General features: G+C 42.1%; 1 protein-coding gene across 1 annotated transcript; it reads right to left on the bottom strand.

Annotated features, from left to right (window-relative positions):
- Nucleotides 1–83: 83 nt before the first annotated feature.
- On the bottom strand, nt 84–24,050 carry atxn7 (ataxin 7). Its single transcript, XM_029432470.1, has 13 exons — nt 23,914–24,050; nt 22,337–22,435; nt 18,643–18,855; nt 18,380–18,448; nt 13,344–13,448; nt 8,193–8,463; nt 7,010–7,347; nt 6,513–6,595; nt 5,103–5,389; nt 4,710–4,899; nt 3,828–3,949; nt 2,570–3,698; nt 84–1,216 (listed from the first exon to the last, which is right to left on the bottom strand). The coding sequence occupies exons 3-13, from the start codon at nt 18,845–18,847 to the stop codon at nt 1,199–1,201; spliced, it is 2,817 nt and encodes a 938-aa protein (XP_029288330.1). The 5' UTR covers nt 18,848–18,855; nt 22,337–22,435; nt 23,914–24,050; the 3' UTR covers nt 84–1,198.
- Between the last annotated feature and the right edge of the window lie 823 nt (nt 24,051–24,873).

Consider the following 24,873-nt stretch of genomic DNA (forward strand, 5'->3'; position numbering starts at 1 on the left):
CTTGCACAGATTTTCTTCATGTCCACACAGGCAATCACCGCTTCATGAGCAAGACTGCCCACCTTTTTGTTTAAAAAAAAAAAAAAAAAAAAAAAAAAAAAAAGTAGTTGGCAAAGCTGATAGCAGCTTTTGGCTAGCTTTGTGTACAACTAAGCAGTGCCTGTGGAGAAAGTAGTTATTTAGTGCTTTTCACAGTTGGGGGTAGGTCTACTGTGGCGATCGTTTTGCACAATGAAAAGATTCAGAAAATGATGTCCAAGTTATCTCTCTGACAAAGGATTCAATCGAATGGGCACATCAGGCGTCCTTTTCACATTTTGAAAGCACAACTGTCTTCACCACGTCTACAAAGACTCTTTGTAGTTCAGTGTAAAAAGCTCATAAGAAATAATAAAAAGGTAACACTTGCATAATTATTCTGGGTAATAAAAGAATTGACCAGATCGTCCCTACGGGCTCCTCTCGGGCTCCTCTCGGGCTACTGCGTGTAACCCAAGTCGCCAGAGAGTCAGACTAACGTAAAGTGGAACAACAAGGTGATTGTGTGTCGTTTAAGGTGTTGCGAGTAACTGTTTGCTGCTCCTCCTGCTCTCCTTCCAAGGCTTCTGAGATCAGGCGCTGGGGGTGTAATTAAGTTGGAAATTCCAGTAGTCCAGCAGAATCTGACATGAGAAAAATACTCGTACGCGCACGCACATTCATACTTTAACGAACACGGAAGTTGCTCAGCGTCATGGCGACTTGTTGCGGCAGCCCTCAACTTCAACCCAATGAGCTCCGAGGCTCATGGCTGCTGCTGCTATTGTTCCTCCTACTTCAAGACAGGAAGACCTCTCAGAATACTGGGACAACACTTGCGTGGGGGGGGGTCCTTGGCTCGCTCTTTAGACCCCTGGCACTCCACGCTATACATAAAGGGCCATCGCACCTCTTACCCGCCCAACACGCACACGCACACACACACACACACACACATTCTCACACAGAGTCACACACACATGGCTTTGGGAGAAATAGTAAGGACCACATTGACTTCACTGGGCAGTCCAGATCATCTCCACCCTGAGGATTGTGGGAAGCTGAGAGTAATGTGGGTTTGATTTTAGAAGGCCTCGTGCCGCCCGGAGCAGTCTGCGGACTGCTCCGTGCTATTCCCCGTCCGCCTGCCGGTTCCATACACAGAAGCCGGACACCGCTGTCAGGGACGAGCCTTTGGCTGGAGAGAGGGAGAAATCAATATTAAAAGGAGTTCTCTGCTGAAATATGAACTGCATTCAATCAATAAGAGACACACGTTCCAGACAAGCACACGGGATATCAATGGTGCACTTCACCACATTGTACGTCAGTGTCTGACTAATGTATCCTGGTAGAAAAACCTTAAACTCATTAAATGAAGATTGGAAGCATAAAATGTGTTTTTTGGGTAAACATATGAAGCTTTACCAGAGTAAACTAGGTCCATCACCTTCAGTGAATTCAACAGACAAGCTGAGATTCTTTCCAGAAGTAAGTAAACAAACCATATACCCATTGACATTTGAAACTATGCTAATAACTAATAATCCAGCCTTGGAATGGAGCTTTTCTCAACAATAGGATGTGTAGCTCGCTCCATGTCTACATTAGAACAGGAGTTTAAAAAGATTAATCTAATATCATTGTTAATGCAGCAATGTTGTTTTTATGGGGCCATAAACTTTTGTGATTTCAAATAGGTTAGAACTAACCTATTTGAAATCACAAAAGTTGAAATGTTTTATAACAAGTGCTGTAATGGATGCCGATTTGTCTTTGAGTGTGGAAAATAACACCGTGTAACAATCCTGGTTTTTCAGAGACCTGATGTAAGAAGTCCTGAATGTGAGACTCATTGAGCTCCAGAAGCTAGTGGACCAGAGGCTCCATGACATCATGACTCCATGATGTGGGGAAATACAGCGGGCAGCTAAAACCTTAATGAAAATCTTTCACTGATGCAAACACAGCTGCAAAAATGAAAAGCCACAGGCCAATTGTCAGTTTCTGTCAACTCCATACCTGCATACATTACTTAAGTCGCTGTTCTCGGAAGACGTGTTGACACGTCGCAGTATGAGAAGTACAGGTATAGATAATACATTTAATTATGGCTGAATTCCTTTTAGCTGGTTACAGGGTCTGTGTATTGTAAATGCTGCCTCACTGGAACACTTTAAATTAACAGAGCCATCATTTTAATTCATCAATTAGTTTATAAAAGTTGTCTATGAAAGGTGAAAAACGGCCGTCACAAGTTTTCAGAGACGAGGTGGCACCTTCAAATTTCTCGCGAGATCCGAGCAACAACCCTGAACCCAAATGTATCTCTTCTGCAACAATATAAAAAACAGAGAAAAGCAGAAAATCCTCACGTTCGAAAAGGAACCAGTTTGTATTTAAACAAATGTTTGGCTACCATTTGATTATTCAGCAACACTGTCGCATATTGTCAGACAGCTTTAAGAGCAGTTTGAATATGTGACATTTGAGAGACATTTATCTCCACTGGTATTAAAATGCATCCTGATTGGTGCAGTATAAAACCCACCTGATGTAAATGGGAGTTGTTGGGTAGCCCCGCCGTCCCTGGAATGGTCCGCCCATGCTTTCCATGGATGTTGTTAATGGCAGGTGACTTGGCCACTTTGGCTCTCCCTGGTGCAGGTGCCCCTCCTCCCCCGAGCCCTCCTCCCCCACCTCCACTATTAATGCCGCTGGAGGCAGGCGAGCTTTTGCGCTTCTTGCCCTCCAGGCGCCCATCTGAGGAGTGGTGGCTGAAGTTGGTGTGGTGGTCAGATGAGGATAAAGACTGGTGGTGGACAAAGGGCCCCAGGGAAAGGGTGGAGTCACTACTGTTCATCACCACGCTCATGCGCTTGATAGACTCTGCAGGGCTGCCCGAGGGAGGACCTCGTGCGGGCGGCCCAGAGGAACCTCCAGTAGGCTCGGCCTTGAGGCTGAGTGAGTTGGTCCGCACAGTGGGGCCACAGTTAAGCCCCACGCTGTGGACTCCGCTGTGGGAGGAAGATAATGGCGATGAGGATGAAGGACCTAATGAGCCGTGGTGGTAGGTGCTTCCTGAGCTGCCGACATTTGCACAGTTCTTCTTGAAAGAGGAGGAGCAGTAGTTGGCGTTCGAAGAGGAGGATTCAGAGGGACCGTGGGATGAAGAGAGAATAGCGCTGTTCTTCCTCTTCTTCCCCGAGCTGAAGCTAGTGTTGCTACTGTTATTGTTGGCTCCACCGATGGAGTTGGGGATGACTGGTGTGGATGAGACAGAGGAGATGTCCTTGGGCCTGAAGGATGACGACGACTTGGTAGTGCTGCTGCTGGAGGAACGGGACTTAAGCGCCCGGCCTGAGGCTAGGGAAGGAGTTGAAGAAGAAGAGGATGAGGACGAGTGGGCTGAAGGCATCTGCGGCGACGAAGACACTTGTCGGGCCTGCGTAATGCCGTAGGCCGGGTGCTCAGCCCCGCCCTGTGGGGAGCTGCGGGCATTTAAGGTGGTCCCATAGGAGAGCACAGACTTGCCCTCGTAGGATTGGCTATAAGGAGTCTGGGGCAGGGTGGCAGGGGGGCCCAGGAAGCCTGAAGAGGGAGTGTTACCGTGGGAATTTGTGCTTGTCCTATGGGTAGGTGCAACGGAGGAGGAGTTCTCCAAGGCCAAGGGGATTTTCCTGCAACAAGGAAGAACATCAAATATTAGATATGACTTTTAAAAAGTCAAGAATGCTCACCATAAATAGACAAGGAGAATAATTATCATGTCCCTCGGCCATAATAAGATCTGAGCTGCACAGACTTACTTCCACATCTGAGAGTTGACGTGCTTGTCCATCATCGTGGTTAGGGCACATCGCACTCTGTCCCATCTCCGGTCAAAGGAGTAACAGCCCCTCCCTAACAGTCGACTTCCAAACGTACAGTACTGGGAACAGAGAGGACGTACAAAGCATCAGTGCTAGTGCCGGTCATATTCATCTTTGTTTATTGTGTTTTCTGAGAGGTGCTGGATTATGTACACAATATTATCATGTGAATTAACATAATATCAATATTTTATATTTCTAATCTGTATACTGCAGATCAATCATAAAAATACAAGCATACAATCCTTGGCAGGCCTGTTGTCATGACGTTATCGACTTATCGCACGATAACCTGGCATGGCCTCGATCCTTTTCTTGCTGAGCTTGATATCGCCTGTGGTGTTTAAATGTCTGTTTGTTTACACAAGGTCGCCAACATGATGACAGAATAAACAGCAGGGTTTTCCCGTCCATTATAAGACCTCATTGCACATTTCTTATTTGGTTAACAGCCGCAGAGTCTATTTTATTTATTGTTCTAGTTGTGTGGTTTTATTTAGTTTTTGTTTTATTTTTCTAGGATATTTTAATACTTTTTTCATATTCCAGTTCCAATGTCTGAATATTCTTAAGAATTAAGAGTTCATTGCTCTTTGAAAGGGTGTACTTGCATTACTTTGCTATTATATTATCATTATATCAGGACATGAAATGGTCTTAAAATGACAATAATATCTATCGCAAATTATTTCTCTGACAATATATTGTCCACCAAAAGTAGTTATCCTGACGAGCCTAATCTTGGTAGTTTAACTCCTGCATCAGAAAGGGAAGTTGTGTACGGCTGATCAGAGAGCAGAGATGGTAGGGTGCACTTACAGCTGACGGTCGAGGGTGATAACCTGAATAGTGACAGTCCAGTTTGTCAGCGCTGTCCTCCCGCTCTTCATTCTCTCCCTCGTCACTGGAGGGTCGGGAAAACCCATCGGGGGTAGTTTGGGCATGGTGTGGCGACTCTTGGACTACTGCAGGGTCTCCGGGGGTTCCACCTCCGTGACTGCTGTTTAGTCTGAAGATCAGAGAATGCGGTCGATCATTTCCATCATAATCATAAAAAGAACCATACGAAACCATACGTAATGTGTCAAATGCCTAATCGTAACCGCTCGTTTCAGCACCTCAGTGATGAAGTCCTGTTTGTCGAGTATTACTACACAATACACACATACAAGACAAAGGGAAATACAAGAACAGACCAGGAGCAACACGTACCGTGGAAGACCAGGGCTTTGAAATTTGGGCTTGCCGAGTGGCAAAGGCTTAGTGGCGTCTGGGGCGGGGCCGTTGCCATGAGCGACCTGGTGGGTGTCATGGGCAGTGGCGAGGTGGGAGGAGAGGTGTGGGTCCCTGAGGGAGGGGTTTTGCTGGGAATGGAGTTGGTGGAGGTCTCTCTCCTTCTCCTTCTCCCGCTCCCTTGCTCTGTTCTTGTGCTCAGCCAGTAAAGTGTCAAAGCGCTTCCTCCGCCCTGACACCGCTCTCCGCTGGCTTAAGGAATGTGTCTGGTGGCAAATTAGGAAAGGTCAAAGGTCAGAATTATTGTTTGGGAGGAGAGTCTGCTTAAGTTTCAGTCTAATAAAGATATGGCACGTGTGACTTGGTTGAAAATAATCACAACCATCCTTTAAAAACTGGGAATATTCTGCATGTTTAAACGTGTCAACAAATTCCATTGAAAGGGCAACACCAACAATGATTTGATCCCACTAACAAGTATCGTCTTTGTATCTATAACTTAGTATAGCTTATCCCTCTGTGCCATGGAGCTCCATCAAATCTATTAAAAATACATGGCTGCCATGTTCCTTCACCACAGTACATTGAACACAAACACTGTTGTAATTAGTCTCCATCCGTCTTGCAGAAACAAGCGCGCCAATTCTGGGGCAGAAAATAGTCCCTAACAAATACAGTTTATTCCGGTTTGTAATAACCTTTGCTAAAGCCTCAAGGGCACAGCTGTTGTAAGAAAGTTATTTTGCCTTTTTCTGAAACTTGTTCACACAATCACTCCAATTCCAACAGCCATAAAGGCAGTGAACAAGGTGGAGAGCCGACGTTCTGAGCCATTGCTTAGTCCCATCCATGAATTTGAGCCATCCGAGCATTACACCGCAACACAATACATAACTCCACTCTGCTGAGGTTACAGCCATTTGCTGTGAGTTCTGCAGGATGAGCAACAAAGAGCAGGAGCTGCTGATGACTCAGCATGTGTTGAAATAAAATGAATGAAAAGTAATGTCTTGTGGAAATCAGTGCTAATATTAGCAAGCTACCAAGCATAACACATTTCCATTTTCCAAGTGGAAGCTAGTAAACCTGGGTAGGACTGGTCCTCCCATATGTTGAACGTTGTAAAGGGAAAGATGGATTTAACTGCTAACGGCACATCACCAACTCTGTGTAGGCTTGTTAAAATGGAAAGATATTCACAAAAGCTGCTGGATCGATATAGTTTATAGTTCCTTACACAAATAGGGAGGAAGAATAGAAAACCAATAGTTTGAGAATGTGTTCCTTTAATGGGATTTGTTGTTCTGTTGTAGAACATTACCAGTATTATGTCTTAAATGATATGGTTTATACAGCCCGAGTGCTCGGCACAAAGCAGAGACTGGTTACCTTGCATGTTAGGGATCTTGTGCATGGTTTCCGAGCTGTCATATCCACAACGCCACAGTGGATATCTGCATTGTACTCGCGTTCTGAAGGCACAGAGGGAGAGGAGCGAGGGAGAAGAAAACTGTTACTTACATACATTGTGACAAATCACCTGCTCTGGTAACTTTCTTAACTCTGCCTTTTGTTACGTAAAATATTCGACTTCGATAAACTTTTGTGATTAAAAAAAAAACCCGGATTACTGATGTCAGGATAACAAGATCAAGTGTCCTGTATGGCTTTCAATGGCAGTTAATTAATCCATTAACCGATTATGAAATGGACTAATCAAGGTGAGAACACTAACTATTTTAGGCAAAAACAGAAATATGTTGAATGAGACAGTATAAAAATACTGCACATCATAATCTAAACTGAATTCATGAATCAGAACTGACAAAAGTATTGAGAGCACAAAACTGGAACGGTCGTTTCCCTCCATTTCCTCTCCAACTGACCTGTCACTTTCTTGTTAATGTGGCGTCTGCTACTGGCACTGCTGCTGCTGTCCTGCTTCTTGTCTGAGAGGACTGACAGGTGTCCCTTGCCGTTGGGAATCTGACCCGGGGCCAGTAATGGAGGCTTTGGTATGGAGGGACAGTTAAGGCCTGGTTTTAGGGCTGATGATGATGATGAGGAAGAGGTGGTGATGGTGGTAGTGTTGGAGCTCACAGTGGTGCTAGAGGAGGATGTAGAGGAGGATGAGGTGGTGGCTGGCGCAGACGGGGCCTGCACAAGCTTAGCTGACGAGTCCACCCTCAGATGCATCTTCTCCACCTTGACAGCCGGGGTGAGGCTGGAAGAGAAGGTTACAGAGATGAAGAGGGCCGCAAGGAGGAAGCTGAGAGTTAGAAACACGGAGCCAGTGAGAAACGCATGGTAAGAGACAGATGTGCACGTATGGAGGGGGCTGGGAGGACAAAACATAAATCTAATATGATCCATCATTTATCACAGATTAGGTCAAAAAAAAAAAAATAGGTGTCAAATATATATGAATATATATGACTTTAACCATAGTGACACCACACTGCACTTACAACTCTTCTTCATTTAAAATTGCATCCTGTAAAATGAGTAGGAACTTTTCAAACACAAGGAATACGACGATAATAAAAACATAATCAGTACAAAGTGTGAACACGAGCTTCAATGCATGCGTGTAGATGTGTTTGATTGATACTTGTGTATGAATATCAGAATTTTAACATCGTCATGATTATACCATTTTGTTCATTTTGATTAATGATTACCAAACCTGACATCCATACTTTATGTAAGACTTGCAGTTAGGTCTTTTTAACAGTAAAAGGATAACGACCACTTCCTTATTGAAAATAAATTATACAGAGCGGTAGTTTCTTCCTCCACTAAGCTATCGAGTGTAAAGGTACCGACACCAGCGAGCAAGTTAACCAGACAACAGCCAAGATTTCCTTTTTGTTAATCTGCCAACAAACCAAATCAACATTAATTAACCACAGCCGTGTACATTTACAGGCAACAGTTATTACAGCCAATCACTGGCTCAATCTTTTTAAATGGCTATTTTGATATAAATATTGTTCAGCCCTAGTATTTGTGTATATGGGAAAATTGCACAACCCTAGCAAAACACTATAATGCAAAAGTGAAACTTACATCTTGTCCAGCTGGGACGTCCTGAAGGGTGCAAAGGGGGTTCTTCGCTGAATCCCTGGCAGCTTCTCTTTGGCTGGTTTGAGGAGTTTGGGATTGGAGGAGGAGGATAAGCTGGATCCAGCGGTGGAAGTTCGACTAAGGATGCCTCCACTCGCCACTCCAGCTGCAGACCCCGAGCCCAGCCCGGGCCCAAGTCCGCTGCTCCGGTTCCTGCCCGACACAGGGAAGGGCGAGGTGGAGGGTGCCTTGATGGGCGAACTGTGTCTTCTCTCTGGAGCGACAGTATAAAGCAGGATGGCATTAAAACTGAATTATGAACTCAATTACATGATCAGAATGAAGCATCACAAAAGGTTTTTACACACAACTATAAACAGACTAATGTAAATGTGGCAATTATTAAACCATAAAACATAGAAATCTTCCTCGGACAATAGTGAGAAGAAGGTTACCTCAACAACAAATAAGCAGCATTTGTGATTCATGCCAACTCAATGCCTGAAATAGAAAAAGCCAACAGGTCAACTACTTCATTTCCTGCCTGCACCTCTAAGAACAGCTACTGTGTAAACTGATGAAAGGCAGAATGACAGCAGAAAAGGTTAGTGTGATACAGAGATGTGGATCGAAAAACAAAAATAGAAGGGAAGAAATGCTCATGAGCATCCAAAACTAAATATTCTTCCTCTAAAAGAAAGTACACCAGTTTCCAAACATTATCAAAACATTTGCCTTTTGCATGTGCACCCATAATAAGGGTTTGCATTTTCAAAAAGGAAGCTCTTGCTAATTTTGGCAACAGCACACAATAATTCCATTGACATTACCACTACAGTCCCACAACAGAGACTCATTGCACATTTCATAGAGTCTAGAGTTCCTTAACTGCCACAGCAGAAACTACCCACGAAAAAGGCTGGACAAAAACCTCATAATGTTACACCAACGTTTTAAATTTTGACCAGACAGACACTCCCTCACAGACAGACACTCTTACCATACCACAGACAGACAGACAGACACTCCCTCACAGACAGACAGCAGACAGACAGACACTCTTACCATACCACAGACAGACAGACAGCCGTGTCCACTGATGAGCTGAGGACAAAGAGGGCAACTGAAGATTAACTTGACCCTCTTCTTGTAAACAGTGTTACATGAGCAAAATAGCAAAAAAAATTAAAAACTGATGCTACGATATGGAGAAAACCAAATATCTATCAAATATATTTTTGAACAGATACCTCAATATCGCGACGCTATTCTAGGGTAGACTAATGACACAAAGAGATTTTTGATAAATAAATAATCATTAATGTAGATATAATTGACTAAGTGGGCCAACGATATATCAGCTAGAACAAGTCTGTTCATCAGTTCATCACTTTACTGTATTGCAGCCTTTAAAACCAGGCAAAGATAACACGTATGCCATAGCCGAGCCCTATAGTGAATGTAAGAGGCTTCAGCTGCAGGAGCACAGAAAGTGTCTGTGTCGGCAGAGAGCTAACATGGTGAGGTGTGGGCCTGGTTAGCTAACCTTTTACTTAGCTAACTCCACGGTGTAGCAGGGAGCCGGGCCGTAGGCCAAAACTCACAGCGGGTGATCTGCAAACCAGCTTGTTGCTGCAGAAATATTGGAGGGGACGCTAACACACACAAAGCTGCCACACCCCATTTCCCTCAACACACACCTTCAAATTGTTTAGTGTTCCTCCAATTTCCCCTTTCAGGAAGAAGAAATGTGTTTAAGAGTGCCCTCTTCTCACCTAGGGGCCTCTCTCTACACACCCATTCACGACTCACTCCAGATATCTTCCCTCCCTCTACTTAGAGGCCTCTCTTTCATTCCCTCCTCCCCCTGCTGTCTTGTCTTATCCCGGTCACAGTCAACAGCACACCCTGCACAAACTCACACCAGGAAAACCCAGCATGACGCTCAGTGCTCTGTCCACAAAGCACATACACGGAGACAAGAGAGCCAACACCAGCGGCAGAATAAAAAGGAGTCAAGAAAAATGTGGGAGGGAAAAAAAACAGCAGCCACATGGAAAAGGAGGAACCTTAATATCCTCTTTCAAACAGTCGGCTCAGTGCAAAGGGGAATCCCTGACTGAGTGAGAATAAACCCTAATGTACAAGCGTGATGGCCTTACTACGATCTGCACAAGCACCATGTTCAAGCCGTTGCAAGGCCTGGCCTCTAAACTATTTGTACAATAAAAAATAATAATAGCCTGCTCTTCGTGCCAAAGTAACAAATACACTATGGTTAGTTTCCTTGCTCTCTAAGCTCAAGGTGCATGATCCAAAACTGTGTGTTTGTGTGAGTTTGCTCAGCCAAGGCAATGTGTGTGAGCAGAGCTGCGAGGAGACGAGTCTTTGTTCCACAAGTTCATAAGTAAAGGCATAAAACGGCAGCCGAGCTCTCAGCTCCCCATTCTGCGGTGAGTGGCCCCCCCTGCTGGGTTCAGCCTCAGCCAAGAGGCGCAAACACCTAACGGGAGACAGATGGGCTCAAAGAAGCCCGCAAAAATCATATTGAGACCATCTCAATGGTGCTGAGATCAGTGACTTTGCTCCGTGTTAACGCCACATGGGGTGTTCCTATAATGACATCAGAAGGAGGAAGACGGGAGGAAAGTCACAGCGTGGGCACTCTCACTCACTCCTATGTATGGCCATGTGTAAGTAGAAGAGCCACAGAATTTCACTTGGATTTAGACTGTTCCTGTGTGAAGCTGGAACGACGAGTCAATCAACAGAAAAATTATCAATTCATTGTTTAAGTAATCTATCAAAACATAAAACTGAGAAAAGTAGCAGATACGTGAATTTGAGAGGCTGGAACCAGAGAATGTTTGACATTTTTACAATCGCTGTAAAATGGTAAATGCGTGTTTGACTGCGAGTCAGACAAAACAAGACATCTGAAGACTTCACATTAGGCTGTAACGAACTGTGATCAGCACTTTCTACTTTTATCTAACATTTTCTAGACTAAAGGATCAAAACATTTAATCGGCAGATTAGCTGCAGCTCGTTTCCGGTGCTTACAACTCCTACGTGAATGGAAATTCAGATCCCCATTCGCTGCCAACCAAGGTTCAAGGTTAATTTAATGCAGTTGTAGTCCCTTTACACTACTTTAAGAAAAACTCAAATATTGTTTAATGGTGGAGTGTGGAGGATGAGTTGAAGAATGGCCTGAGGAAAGAAGCGGTCTGTAGTCTGGTGGTACTGAAGCGATGCATGCGTGTAACAATTTGCATAATTTAATTTACACAATAATAAAGTAGCACACAGGGGATTAAGAATTATTAATCCAACTATTGGAGATGCATCGATATTTTCAGACGTATCAGATTGTCCACTGTCTGCATTCACAATCCCTGATCCCTGACGTACGATGGCCTACTGCCATGTTGTCCGCACTATTTTACTTCATTGTCAGTGTAATGGGCTCCAATGTTTGTCTACTTCTCGTTCAACATCTCCATGAAGGTATGAAGGCAACTCAACTGTAACAATCACAAGTACTACTGGTTTAGTATCCGTCTATATTGTGAAGCAGTGTCTCCTTTTGTATATGGTTGACACAGTAGCAAGAACACTTCCTCAAGGCGCCATGTGCCGTTATAGCTCCATCTTGTGGCTGACCCAGATAACTGTAATTGCTGTCACACTTCATGGGGAAGGCACACGACTGACAGGAACAAAAAAAGACCCAAATTATAAGAAGAGAATGCTTTCAGATGTGTGATTCAGATGCTGGGTGCGAGTGTAGTGATGGGACAAAGACGGGTGCTAATAAGGGTTGAAGACTTCAGATTTCTCACATGAACAGACTCTTAAAGTGACTTGATATACATTGTAATTTTAAACAGTCCAGTCCATGGTAGGTGTCACTCTAACATGAAGATACCATTTCAAGGAAATGTTTGAACGTGAACACACAGCTCGTTTCTCTCAGTGACTGTGGGCGTTTGTGAACTTGCCGTGAACACCGTCAAGTTCAAGAGATCCACAGTGATGCAGTCACTCTATTCACAGATCTATAATTCATCCATTTACTTTAGCACTTTAGTCAAAGATCCAGCTTAACTTCTAAGCAGTGGAAATCTACGCACTGAAACGCATCCCTAAAGTATTAACAGAACCAGAAATCTGATCTGAGCAGTGCGTGTTAAAAATAAATTTAAAAAAGTACATTACTGCAAAGAGTGAGAGAGAGAGCCACATCAAATATTAACAGGGGAATTGTAAACACACACAAGTGAGACAGTGAGTTAAATAAATAAATAAATCAAAGTCTGTGGCGTCCCATCTCGGGTTACTGTGTGGAGAAGGAAAAGTGGTGGGGGAATACAAAGGCTGAGGGAGAAGTGATACCAGAGTGTGTTAATGTGTGAAATATCACCACCAGCCTTGAAGTGGTATATGTTCCTACAGATGAAGACTACTTTCTTAATTCCTTCTTCACTGATCTACTGTCCACTCCCCCTTCTCGTCTGGAGTTATCTATACAATTCAGAAACTTGTAAAAGCTAACTCTGCATGATGTTTGCATGAAAGATGAATAAGAATATTTCAGGGGTTTTCCTGCACTCCGTCAAATATCGCCGTGCAACAGTTCTCGACAAAACTCTGACGGGTGTCTTCATGGAAAACACTCCTTTATAACACGCGTTGCACTGGGTGGATTTCTCATTTCTAACGCAGCTCTACGTGCTTCCACATGTGCCTGAACTACGCCTCGTACTGAGACAACAACAGACATCTGGAAATGGATGATTTGAATTTGAATCGTCTCTTTATCGAACATGACATTTATGACATTACTATACATCGGAGAAGATGGCCGCCACAAATAGGCTACTGATAAAAGCAAATAATTAAAATTTGTAAGTAAAATAATCAAAACATTTTAATTAAAAAATAAGGACAGGCTGTCTTATAAAAGTGTCCTGTAAAAGTGTGTGAGGGGATTACTTAAAATATAATTTTACTTTTCATTAATTTCTAAAAGCTTCAAAAACAGGAGCTCTACCTTTGTGTAAATACTATTTTACCAGTGGAATCAAATATTTAGTACATGAGTATTTGTGGTCATATTCTCAGTCTCATGTATGCGTGTGCTTGACTTACCGTAGTGTGCTTGGAAGGCTTGGGGCTTGACTACCTGGCCGCAGTGGCTGCACATCACCAGGTAGAAGTCGTCCTGTGCGGGACACTGGCCAAATATGGGCATGTCTAAACAGGGGGAGAATCAACCAGACATGGCACAAGTCAAGGAGAGGCGAATAAAAACAAACAAACATTCACCTGGTGCTCCAGTTGGCAGAAGACTCTGACTCTATATTGAAACATTTGTTGTCATAGCACTGGAATAGCTCATCATACAGCGACTCCTGTTTGATGGCATTATGTTTTTCAAGAAGATCACAACACACCAATTAAAAACACGTTTCTATATCTAGAATATTTTTAAAAACTGAAGAGCTCACTTAAGGCGAGCAATCTGCAGACGCAAATACAGATCTCTCCCAAGTACGAGTTCCCATTCATCATAGAGAACGTCCTAATGATAAGAAGCAGGAAAAGGGCCGAGCCAGCAATCTAAAGGTTATCCGCCGTCAAAGAATTACCGTCCCTCCCCGATACAAACAAACAGCACATATAAGATGTACTGTATGTAGCGTAGTGTGGGTGATCGTGTGAGTTAGGAGCCATCATTAAGGAAGAAAAGAAATCCATGTTTTCCCTCATGCTTCCTGTGTTGTTGTTCTACTGAGTAACTTCTCCTCTCCCTGTCATGCTCCTAAGGTTGGCCGTCTTAATTCAAAAAGACTTCTTGCACATCACAACTCTATGAAGAGTCACCAAAACGTATTCTTGTATTTCAATTCATAATGAATTCTTATTTTAAAAATTCAGGTCTAACAATTTGTTAGTTCAAACAATATTTCTAAAGTATGTATACACTGCCATTAAATGATACGAAGGATTCAAATAAATAAAAAAGAGCTGCAACACTATAATAATCTGCAACTTTTGATAGTAGATTAACTGTTGAAGTCGTTTCATTTTATGAGACAGTAAACTGAATATATTTGGGTTTTGGACCGTTAGTCAGACAAAACAAGCAGTTGGAACTGTTAGGATATTGAGATGGACGTTTCTGTCTCATGGCGGTGCATCCGGATGAACTGAAATGAAAAGAAACTGAAGAAATGGCTGATTTCAGGGGGGGGGGGGGGTGTAAAGAAGGGAAATTTCCTGTAGTGCTTCTAAGGCAGTGCAACTTTTAGGCGCACAATCAAAAAAAAGCACAAGAACCATGAGCTCCAAGGTTACACTAACGGCAGGCATGCCGCTCAAGCATCTCAAGCATCTCAAGCCACCCAATTGAATGAACCAAGCCTCACGCTTCACAAGCCACTCAAGGGCAAATCAGAGGGAAGTGACACTCTTCACCAGAATGTGATCAAAATTTACCCTGGCGCACAGAACTAGAAACCACCTAATTAAGGAGGCTAATTAAGAGATTGCCTGGAGCGTTATGAGATGAGCAGAAGACAGGATACAAGAGGAGAGAAGTGGAGACCCTCTTCAATATGTACTCCGCCAGGACCGTCAAGGGTTCTCCAAACATCACAAGTCTAGAAGGGATGAGGGCCATTAGGCAATGGCCATATAAAAAGGGCCTACCTGCCGGGATTCCCTCTCAGGGAGGTCAGTGGCAGTCTTGTGTGGATTAATTGACAAGCCTGATGCTACTTAATGCGTGCCAATTGTCTGAAACCACTCTGCTAAGTGTCTCCTTCAACAGCAATGGAGCGAAAAGACTAATTTTCACAGCGGATGGGGTCTGCCAAGGAGAAAAGGCAAATGTCTTCACTTAATAGACAAAGGCATTTCAATTATATGGAACTTGAGTAGGGAAGCACACTGCCGATGTGCATAAACAAGGGTCTGACAACTATGCAAAGAGAATTGTGCAGAAATGTGACGTTGGAAGCTGGCCTGAGTTCTGGGTACCTTTTCTTTTCTCCATGTCTGTTTTCATCCAACTCTCTGCGAGCCATTGTCCTGCACCACGAGCATATTGAAATAATAAAGAGAGTACACATATTTGCTAAAATCAAAAACCTCCCATGTATTCTCCATTCAAAACTCCACCTTCTCTCAAATCATTTATTGAAACAGGCCAAGAACTGCAGAGTCCAACAGGCCAACCACATTTCCTTGCTGGATCTGAAGCAAGGTCAAACGAAACTCATTCCCCAACTGCTGCTGTTGTTCACTTGGAGCGTTCTCCATAACAGTTGGCTCAACTATAAAAGCCGTCCGGCTAGATCACCTCCCCACTCTGCATTCAACGCACTGGCACCGACTGAACTGTACCACTGAAATGGCCTGACTTGAAAAGTGGTCCAACAATGCCACTGTGTCTGCCACATTCTGAGTCTCCATTTTCTTCTTGTGCAAGGAGGAGATGAAAAGGATAGAGAGAGAAAGGAAGTCACCGTGGAGGAGAAAGAGGAGTCCGAACGACCGAGCGAAGCCAAGAAAAGGAGCGCGGAGAAAAAGCACAGAGAGAAAGAGAGCAGAGAAGCAGGCCGAGGCGTCAGCGAGACAAAGGGAGAGTGAGAAGAGGACCTGCACTCGAGGAGGAGAAAGAGAGCATGTGAGCACGAGACAGAGGAGGAGAATGAGCTTCCAGTTAATCTCAGCATCCTCATCCATGGCAGTGATGAATGATCTAGGTGGAATAGTAGCAGCTCTGGCAGCCTCTGAGCAGCACACACGCAGGCTGAATCTGACCTGTGGCTGACACTGGCCACAGCTTCCCTGACAGTGTGACAGTGCCACTGTAAAATTCAGATGAGTGAATTTATCAATTATTATTTGCAATACATTTTCAAAATGTGTTAATCATCTGTGTGTCAGAATACGTGTGCGGTTACACCACAGGAGGAATCCGGTGGTGAGTCATGGCGGAGAGGTGTAGTCATCCACTTGTAACACACACACACATGCGCACACATGCGCACACACACATCTCTGCATTCCTCTGAAAATGCTTTCTTGACCTGGAGTTACAATAGTCTTATCTAGGGCCGCAACTAAAATAAAAGGTCAGAAAATGTTTTCAGTGCCAAACCTTAAGATATTCAGTTTGATATAAAACAGAGGAAAGCAGTAAATCTACATATTTGAGATCTGCCATTTTCGCATTAAAAACCTTTGAACGATTATCAAAATAGTTGTGGATAATTTCTCCGTTGATCCACTAATCACTTAGTCGACTAATCATTGCAGCTGTCATCTCATCCACTTTCAAATCTCTTTAGCTGACCCGCCACCTCTGTATATGCAGTGCATTGTATCTCACCCTATTTATTTAAATGTTTCGTATTAGATTAAATATGAAAGCTCTATTTTTTTGTCATTGGTCGCCTCTAGGACATGCTATTGACATTGTGCAATGGTCATACTTAGGGTATGCACACAGACCACATTGTTGACCAATTGCATAAGTGAAGGAGCCTGCAATTAACCCCTTCCTTTACAGCAACACGTGGAGAGGGAAAAAACAATCTGGACACACTGATGACATCATAAGTGTGGGCCAAAATAATGGGACCAAGGTGAAATGTGCCATCTTTCCCGATTTCCTTATTGCAATATAACTTCAGATAGATGCCCTGCTCTGCAAATGCATCATCAGAGAACCAGAAACATTCCAAAAATGTTGCATAAATTGGTGTCCAAAAACTCAAATTCAGTGACAATTATTCACACCAAAGTGATCGCTTCGTTGTTGGCCGCCGATAAATGATGGTGCCGAGTGTCTAAAGATGATCCTAGTGGTTTTTGCTTAATTAGTGTAATTTTTCTCTGCCAAATTATACACACAAACAGATTTTCAGAACAGAAAACATTAGAGGACACATTTATTTTCCCTCTGCACGTAGTTCTGTAATACAGCTCAAAGAAAAAAGGACGTTTGTTAATCTTGGTGTCCTAGTAGCTGCGATGACCGTCACATAAACAGCAAGGTCACATTTGACATGCCCTGCTCATGTGTCCTTGAGAATATAGGTAATATAGGTTTTCTTCTTCTGAAAGCGTGATTAAAAGAAGCAGTGGATGTGGTGGACAGTGAGCGACTTCAGCGAAGCGTGAAAGATTTCATTCAACTGTATTAAGCTAGGTCTCAAACTACAATCACTGTAGGAAGTAAGTTTGTTTGTCATTCATTCATTAAATTCTGAGGGAAATAAACAGGTTTTTAACTCATCCTGTTAACTCAACTTGCTCATTCTGATCAATCTTAAGAACTTGGCGGGCCTGGAAAATAGTGCTTAATTGTTGATCTATAATTAAACAACAACAATTATTGTTATAACAATTTACCTTTGTAGTAGTGAGGTTCATTTTAAATCCAGGCCTGCCAGCAGGACAAATTAGCTAACATGCTAAGGTGTTAAGCTGCTCTGAAACATCACTTTGTGGCTCAGGAGCCAAATTATGCGTTTGCGTTTTGTTCAATTTTCTTACAATATTTATCAAAATATGCGGTAACAAAAACATCACTGTTCATATGGTCATATTTTGCATTGGCGCAGCGCGTGAAATAGGACAATTTAAATAGAACTGTGACTAAGAGAGGGCTTTTACAAAAAGTCCCGCTGTTTTTACTGTGACATTTCCATTTAAGATTGTCATTTTGAACAAGATTCTAAAAATGAACTTTAAAAATTTGTAGTACCTTAAAATTCTTAAGGCAACAAACCTTGCTGTTGCTTTAAGGGACACATGAAATATAGAGGATGGTTTCATATATATTGGCTGAATGGTGAACAATAAAGTCCATTAAATTCATTCTCCAAGCAGAATATGACATTGTTATTGCAATGTTTGGGCCTAAACCCAAGAACAGCAAGTCTAAGTTGTTAACCGTTAAGTTATTTTAGGGACAGATGTAAATGTCAACTGCCACACGAACAAGAAATTATTCACTTATTGTATCCGGTTGTCCAATAAATTCCTTATTTACAGTAGGTTTACATGTTGGCTTAACGACGCGTGTAAAGTGTTTGAATCCATGTGTGTGTATGTGTGCAAACCTCCAGAACCAAAATACACCTTTGGCCCTAGAGAGAAAAAGCACTCACCTTCTCTGCACAAACGCATGGCTTCTCGATTTTTCCCGAAGTCTTTGAAACTTTCCTCCGATTCAGCACCTGAAAACGAGGCGATCCGACACACAGACAAATAAATAGTTGCACTTGCTTGCCTGCTCGTGCTGTTGCTACCAGTAGCGTTTCTTCATATTCCACCAAAAACTGCATGCAATCGGCCAAAAAAAGGACAGGACTGGCAACTGTCGCGCTCTACCTCGCTTCCTCGCGCACATTCGGGGCGCTGGGGAACTCACCGTCGTTGCCGTGGAGTTTGGCGGCGTCGACCCAGTTGCTCCAAGGCTGCCCCAGCATTATTTCTGGACTAGGCAAGGATCTCCGCTCCGCAACAGTCGCCATTGCTGTGGAGCCTTCTCCCCGCTGGATCTGCTGCTGCTTCAGCTGCTGCCTGGCCGCTCGGCGCTGCTCCCCCCTGACGTCATCCTCGGCCCTTTCCGACATTCTTTCCGCTACAATGTAACAACACGAGAGTCAGCGTTGGTCGCGCTCGGGATAGGAGGACTTTTTCACTGATTGACACGCGCGAACGCGTGTTGTTTTACCGCACCCGCCCCTCAAGTGTGTGGTCACTTGACTAGCAACAAGTACACATCTTATACAACATTTGACATGTACTGAATTGACTGGCAGTCTATCTGAGGGTTATTGGGTCCCTGGCTTTCATGTATTTTACATACAACTAGTTGGCTTGGTGGTTAATGTTGCTCATTAAATATTACATTACAAGTCACAAATATGACTTACACATACATTAACCCTGAGTACACAGTAATATGTAGCAATATTATATAATTTATAGAAAAATAAATATACAATACATTTAAGTATGGTATAGTATACCATGGTAAGGCATCACATAGCCCTACAGTACACAGTGTACAATTAAAAAAATAATAATAAAACAGTATGTGACTGTATGCCACCGTTTGTTGCATCATAGCCGCTTATATTTTGGAATATTTACAGCAGTTTTGTAAAACTTCACCATATCAACAGCATATTATTACTGCCTATTTACTGGCTATATATAAAAACTGTGCGTGTTGTTGGCCAATAAATAAGGACTTGATTTTGAGATTTCCCTCAATATATAAACACCTGTGTTGGTGTGACACTCAAGGATGCCTGATAACAGTCTTCATCATTCTTATGCAAATTTGGAATATCACATCTTGCAATGACAGCTTTATAGAGGCAAAAATAATAATAATAATAATTTAAAATCTAAAACGTATCAGCCATGAGAATTTCCAAATCAAATGTCACATTTTGTAGACATTAACCATAACTTTGAAGAGGTACTGATCCATAAGTAGACTTAATATTGGTGTCTTTGTAATACTATATGCATTATGTTTTTTGAATGTAGATGCTAATTTTGATGTGAGTTCTTCTGTGAAAGAATACAGGAGAAACATATTTACAAAGTTGATTTAGTCTTCATGGATGACTGATCAGTAACTGTTAAATTGCCATTGAAAGGAAGTCAGACTCAAATGATATAACTCACAAAATGTCTATGAAAGAATGACACTTAATGAGATGTAACAGACTTGAACAGATTCCCCCGTGGCTCCTAAACTTTTCAGAAGTGTAAAGACAGAGTTACCCAAAGCCCAGTTGTCTTTGCTTTCACTTTCAAAATGAAAAGTATGTGATTTTTTCCCCAACTGAAAAAAGCTGACAAGCAAGAAAACAAGAAATGGAGGCTCTGTATGTCGTCTTGCTGCAGACAACATTCAGTATTGACAATTATGATTCTTGAAAAGACACAAAGTAATACACTCACTGACTAGACTTACAATCGGCACAAGCATTTCAAGTCTTTGTCTGGCACCGTCCTTCCTATGTTATACAAATGAGGTAGTGGCTAATTCTATGTAATCATTTATATTTTCCATCTCAAATCCTCAGATATTCTTAGGAACACAGCCATCTGTCAGTCATGACATAAAAACAAGGCCAGTTCAAAAAGCCTTCTACTCAATTTTGCTGATATCATTTGATATTTGCTGGTATCATACCGTTTGTAAAATTGGCACGTATACTGAAGAGGCTTGAGCAAGAACGACCATGGCCCTCTGTTGCTAATTTCAAGTGTACAATTCAGAAACTTGGCTTTGTCTTTGGACAACATTAAATACAAATCAAGAAACTCGTCCTGAACATGTTGCCAGTGTCCCACAGATTTGTTTTTAAATTTGCTTTACTCCTTTCTATATTACATATGCATAGCATACACCGCAGTCACACATTGATGCATTGTATCAAAGTGTTCAAAAGATATGAGCACTCCATACTATTGACTTAGAAAATCATACTGTTTAAACTGTTTAAATGGTCAAACCATAAACTGTAGAAAAACATGGACCTAGCGGCTTTGATATCACTCATAGGTTTCTGAAGGGATGGCTTGAAGTTTGAATTTGGATCAACAACTCCAACAACAAATCTAAAACTGGCACTCAGGTCTAAACCTGAGTAGAATACAGTATATTACATTCAGGTTACCTTGTTGGTCAATAAGATTTCACTGTACTACTTTAATATTGATACCTACAACAACTGGGAGAGCAGGCATAATAAGCATGAAGCCGTTTGTTTGAGGTGGAAAACACGTGAAAATATGGATTTGAACTTTTAGTGCCTTGTTATTTTCTTTTGAAAAATAGTAGACAGATTAGATTTGCATTGCGTTCAGTAAACAGTGTGTTGACACATAATACTCTACAGGGATTTGAAATGGCTCTTCTACATATAAATCAGTAGTATACACAGTTGTGCGACATTGATTTGGCCCGACACAAGTAGATTTCCCACAATGACACAAAACATTAAAAGTATTTTTCAAGAGTGATGCAAAGGAAAGCTTTTTTCGCTTTATTGTCTAATTTACTCGTTTAGCCGCTGCCATAAATTATAAAACCCTGTGGATGACATTTTTTGGTGTGGCTTTTTTGAGGGTCAGCGGTGCCTTCTTTCATTACCAGTCCATTAATAGCCTACACTAGCACACCATTTAAGTTATGACATATTAATATCTTAATATTTGTGCAGCTCGATGAGTATCACCGACTATGTCTGGGATGGGACAGGAAGTGTGGTTGTTTTTCTTTAATATAACATATTTAAATCTCAGGATAGCCCCTTTTAGATATGCATTGTAATCTCACACACGGCATTTCTTGTGAGATTTTCTGGTAACATACAATTAATGACTAATAAATGTCCCCTGTACAATATTAGGCAGTCCAATACAAAAGTCTGTAATTACATGCTGCCTTTGTGTAGTGCTAGCCATTTGCTGAGGTTGTGTTGTTGTATTGGATTACATGACATTTAAAAGGGTATCTGTAATATTTATGCACAGTCAAATTAACACATCCAATATACACCTCACCATATATGCAACCCTACACAGCACCAGTACAAACTATAGCCTCAATAGGCAACACACTGTTGCTGTAGCCTTAACAAAAAGTGAGTCCCAACAAAATACTAATGAATATTTCACCAAAGCAGATAGTTTTCAATGCAGGAATGTTGTAGTGGATTGCAATGAATTTACAGGGATTTCTATTTGTTCCAAGTAAGGGAATTTATAATAAAGAAAGAGTGCAGGTGAAGTATTTTTCCTTTGTTCTTGCACACTCATTTTATAACGATGAATGTATGTTTTTTTTAACCCTTAGTTTCTGATATCCACAAACAGGCAAAACAAAGGTTTGGGTTGTATTCGTTTAAACTAACCATTAAAAAAAATCCAAAGTAATGGGTTCCCTGGAAAACAATTACTATAAAATCGCTATACTAAACTCCAATATGTCTCTGACTGAGCAACAATTATAAACATATGTAAGCACTATACAACTACTTGTGATAATTGTTTAACTATAGAAAATAGTGTAATGAGTAGATGTGAGAGCTTACCTTGGCAAAATAAGAAAAAAATAACTTATTTTTAAGTCTATCAGCCGATCCTCATCAGTTTGGGCGATTGTTGGAAGCCACACACACTTGAGAGGAAGTCTGGAGACACACACACACACACACACACACACACACACACACACACACACACACACACACACACACACACACACACACACACACACAGAAAAGACTAGTCAGTTATCTAGTTCTTTGTTCTTAAACATAAACTGGAGCTCGGAAATTGTTATAACTGCGCGAACGGTCTGATATTTCCTGTACTACATTAAAAACAGCTACAATCCCCTAACCTTTCACACAATACTGATAAGAACACCGTCAATGATGCTTGGAGCAGAAACTCAGATCTTCAATCTAATAGCCATTCTTTCCTTTTTGTCATTGTTTGTTGTTGACACAAATGTGCCACTTTCCAAAAACTTTGAGTAAACTTAGAAATTAGATAATAAACATTGAGATTTGAAAAATGTACAGCCAGAAGTCTATATGACAAATAAAAGCAGAGGGCTTTTAAGATTGTTGTTGAATGGTGGCTGTTCAGTGGTTGTACAGATGAAGCCGATGGCTGGGTGGTGTCCAACATATCCTTTCCTTTAATTATAGGGACGGGCGATGTGGTTGATATCAGTGTCACAAGATTAATATGAACTGATAAGGATATTTTTTTCAAAATCAATATACATCATAACATGGCAAGACTATGCAAAACACATACAGTAATCATACAAACATACACAAAGTGGCAGTCAATGCAATGAAAACTGGTGTGCTGATCACTGCACATATCAAACAAAACCCTTTGAGAAATTGCTTGAAACGAGTAAATTGGAAGACAGAATTGTGTAAAACCATAACATGATATCATCCCAATACGACAGTCAACACAACAACATATAGAATTGTCACCCAGCCCTGACACATTTCTACATACACTGACTATTACTATGAAATCAGAGTGAGTGAATGTATTATATACACTGTAACTTTGTTCTTCCAAACAGCCTGCTATATTGCAATGTAAACATGTCAGTACTCGCAGCTTATGCTGAATCAAATCGTGGTTTGGGAAATACAAAGACAGTACATCAAAGGCCATGATTGGCAAATGATAACGGTATGTAATTTAGAAAACTACTTGACATTGACAAGAAGGTTAGGTGCTCAACTTGAAAAGTTGTTAGCTGACATTAGCTTGTAGGGACCAACAAGAGCAAACAGTTTTACTGGCTAGCGTTGCTCCCACCTCTACTACACACTAACCACACTAGCGTCCATTATCATTTTTTCAAAAGAAAAGACAAAGTTAACATTAATCGTAAATACGACATGTGAAAAAAGACACAATGTCTATGAGGAGTTGTGTCATGAAAACAGGCTCTATCCAGTGTGGGTCTGTGACTGGTACAAACGCTACTGGAGAGCAGTGGTGGCTACATTAGCCTGCTAGCTGAAGCCTGTAGCTAGCCGTGACTAGCGCTAGCGAGGAGGCTGGCAGAAGCCTGACAGCACAGCAGAAGTCGTTAGCAGTCGTCACGGATCAACAACTTCACTCTTACCGTGGCTCTGGGTGCTGTAGGCGTAAACGTGACACCAGGCAGGTATATATCAACTGGATGCACTGGGCGAAGGAGACAGAAGACGGTGGGAAAGAGCGAGTGCAGTGCTCAGCCTCTGTGGAGGTCTTCACCTGGTGCTTCCATGTCTGTTTACCAGACTGCATTCTGGGACAGAGACGTCACTGCGCCAGCACGCACGTACACTGATGAGTTAAAGCAGTTTCTCCATCGTCGAAGTATTTTGGTCTGATATCTGGCATACAACTTAGAAAATGTGTGATGAGCACTGTTTTACAAACGAGGTGGTGTCATATAAGTCACTATATCGAATACAGTCTGTGAGGTTTTCTAGTGATTTGGAAAACTTTTTGACAGGCACACCAATTTGGGAATGAAATACAAATTGTCCATGTTTTGTTTTACTTTAATAGATAACAAATGTAGCACCATTTTTAATTCAATTGTTAGTTGGCAATCACAACGTATAACATTTCAGATGACTATATAATTGACATGTGTAGATTAATTATGTTGTCATGGCTTCATGAAGAGGAACAATGCGGATTCCGTCCTGGTCGTGGAACAACGGACCAACTCTTCACTCTCGCAAGGATCCTATAGGGGGGCCTGGGAGTACGCCCATCCGGTCTACATGTGTTTTGTGGATCTGGAGAAGTCGTATGAGCTGGTCCCCCGGGTGATACTGTATGAGATGCTGCGGGAGTATAGGGTGAGGGGTCACTTCTGAGGGCCATCCAATCCCTGTACAGCCAAAGCGAGAGTTGTGTCGGATACTCGGCAGTAAGTCGGACTCGTTCCCAGTGAATGTTGGCCTCCTCCAGGGCTGCGCTTTATCACTAATCCTGTTTGTGATTTTCATGGACAGGATATCAAGGCGTAGTCGTGGAGGTGAGGGGTTGCAGTTTGGTGGCCTGAGGATCTCATCGCTACTCTTTGCAG

The sequence above is a fragment of the Cottoperca gobio genome, chromosome 5 (genome assembly GCF_900634415.1).
Source record: "Cottoperca gobio chromosome 5, fCotGob3.1, whole genome shotgun sequence".
Lineage (NCBI taxonomy): Eukaryota > Metazoa > Chordata > Actinopteri > Perciformes > Bovichtidae > Cottoperca > Cottoperca gobio.

Excerpts from the sequence above, each read along its gene's own strand:
- atxn7 (XM_029432470.1), bottom strand. The coding sequence starts at position 18,847 with ATGTCGGAAAGGGCCGAGGATGACGTCAGGGGGGAGCAGCGCCGAGCG. Across the intron at positions 6,596-7,009 it reads CATTAACAAGAAAGTGACAG|AACGCGAGTACAATGCAGAT; the intron begins GTCAGTTGGAGA and ends CTGTGCCTTCAG. Across the intron at positions 5,390-6,512 it reads CAAGATCCCTAACATGCAAG|ACACATTCCTTAAGCCAGCG; the intron begins GTAACCAGTCTC and ends ATTTGCCACCAG.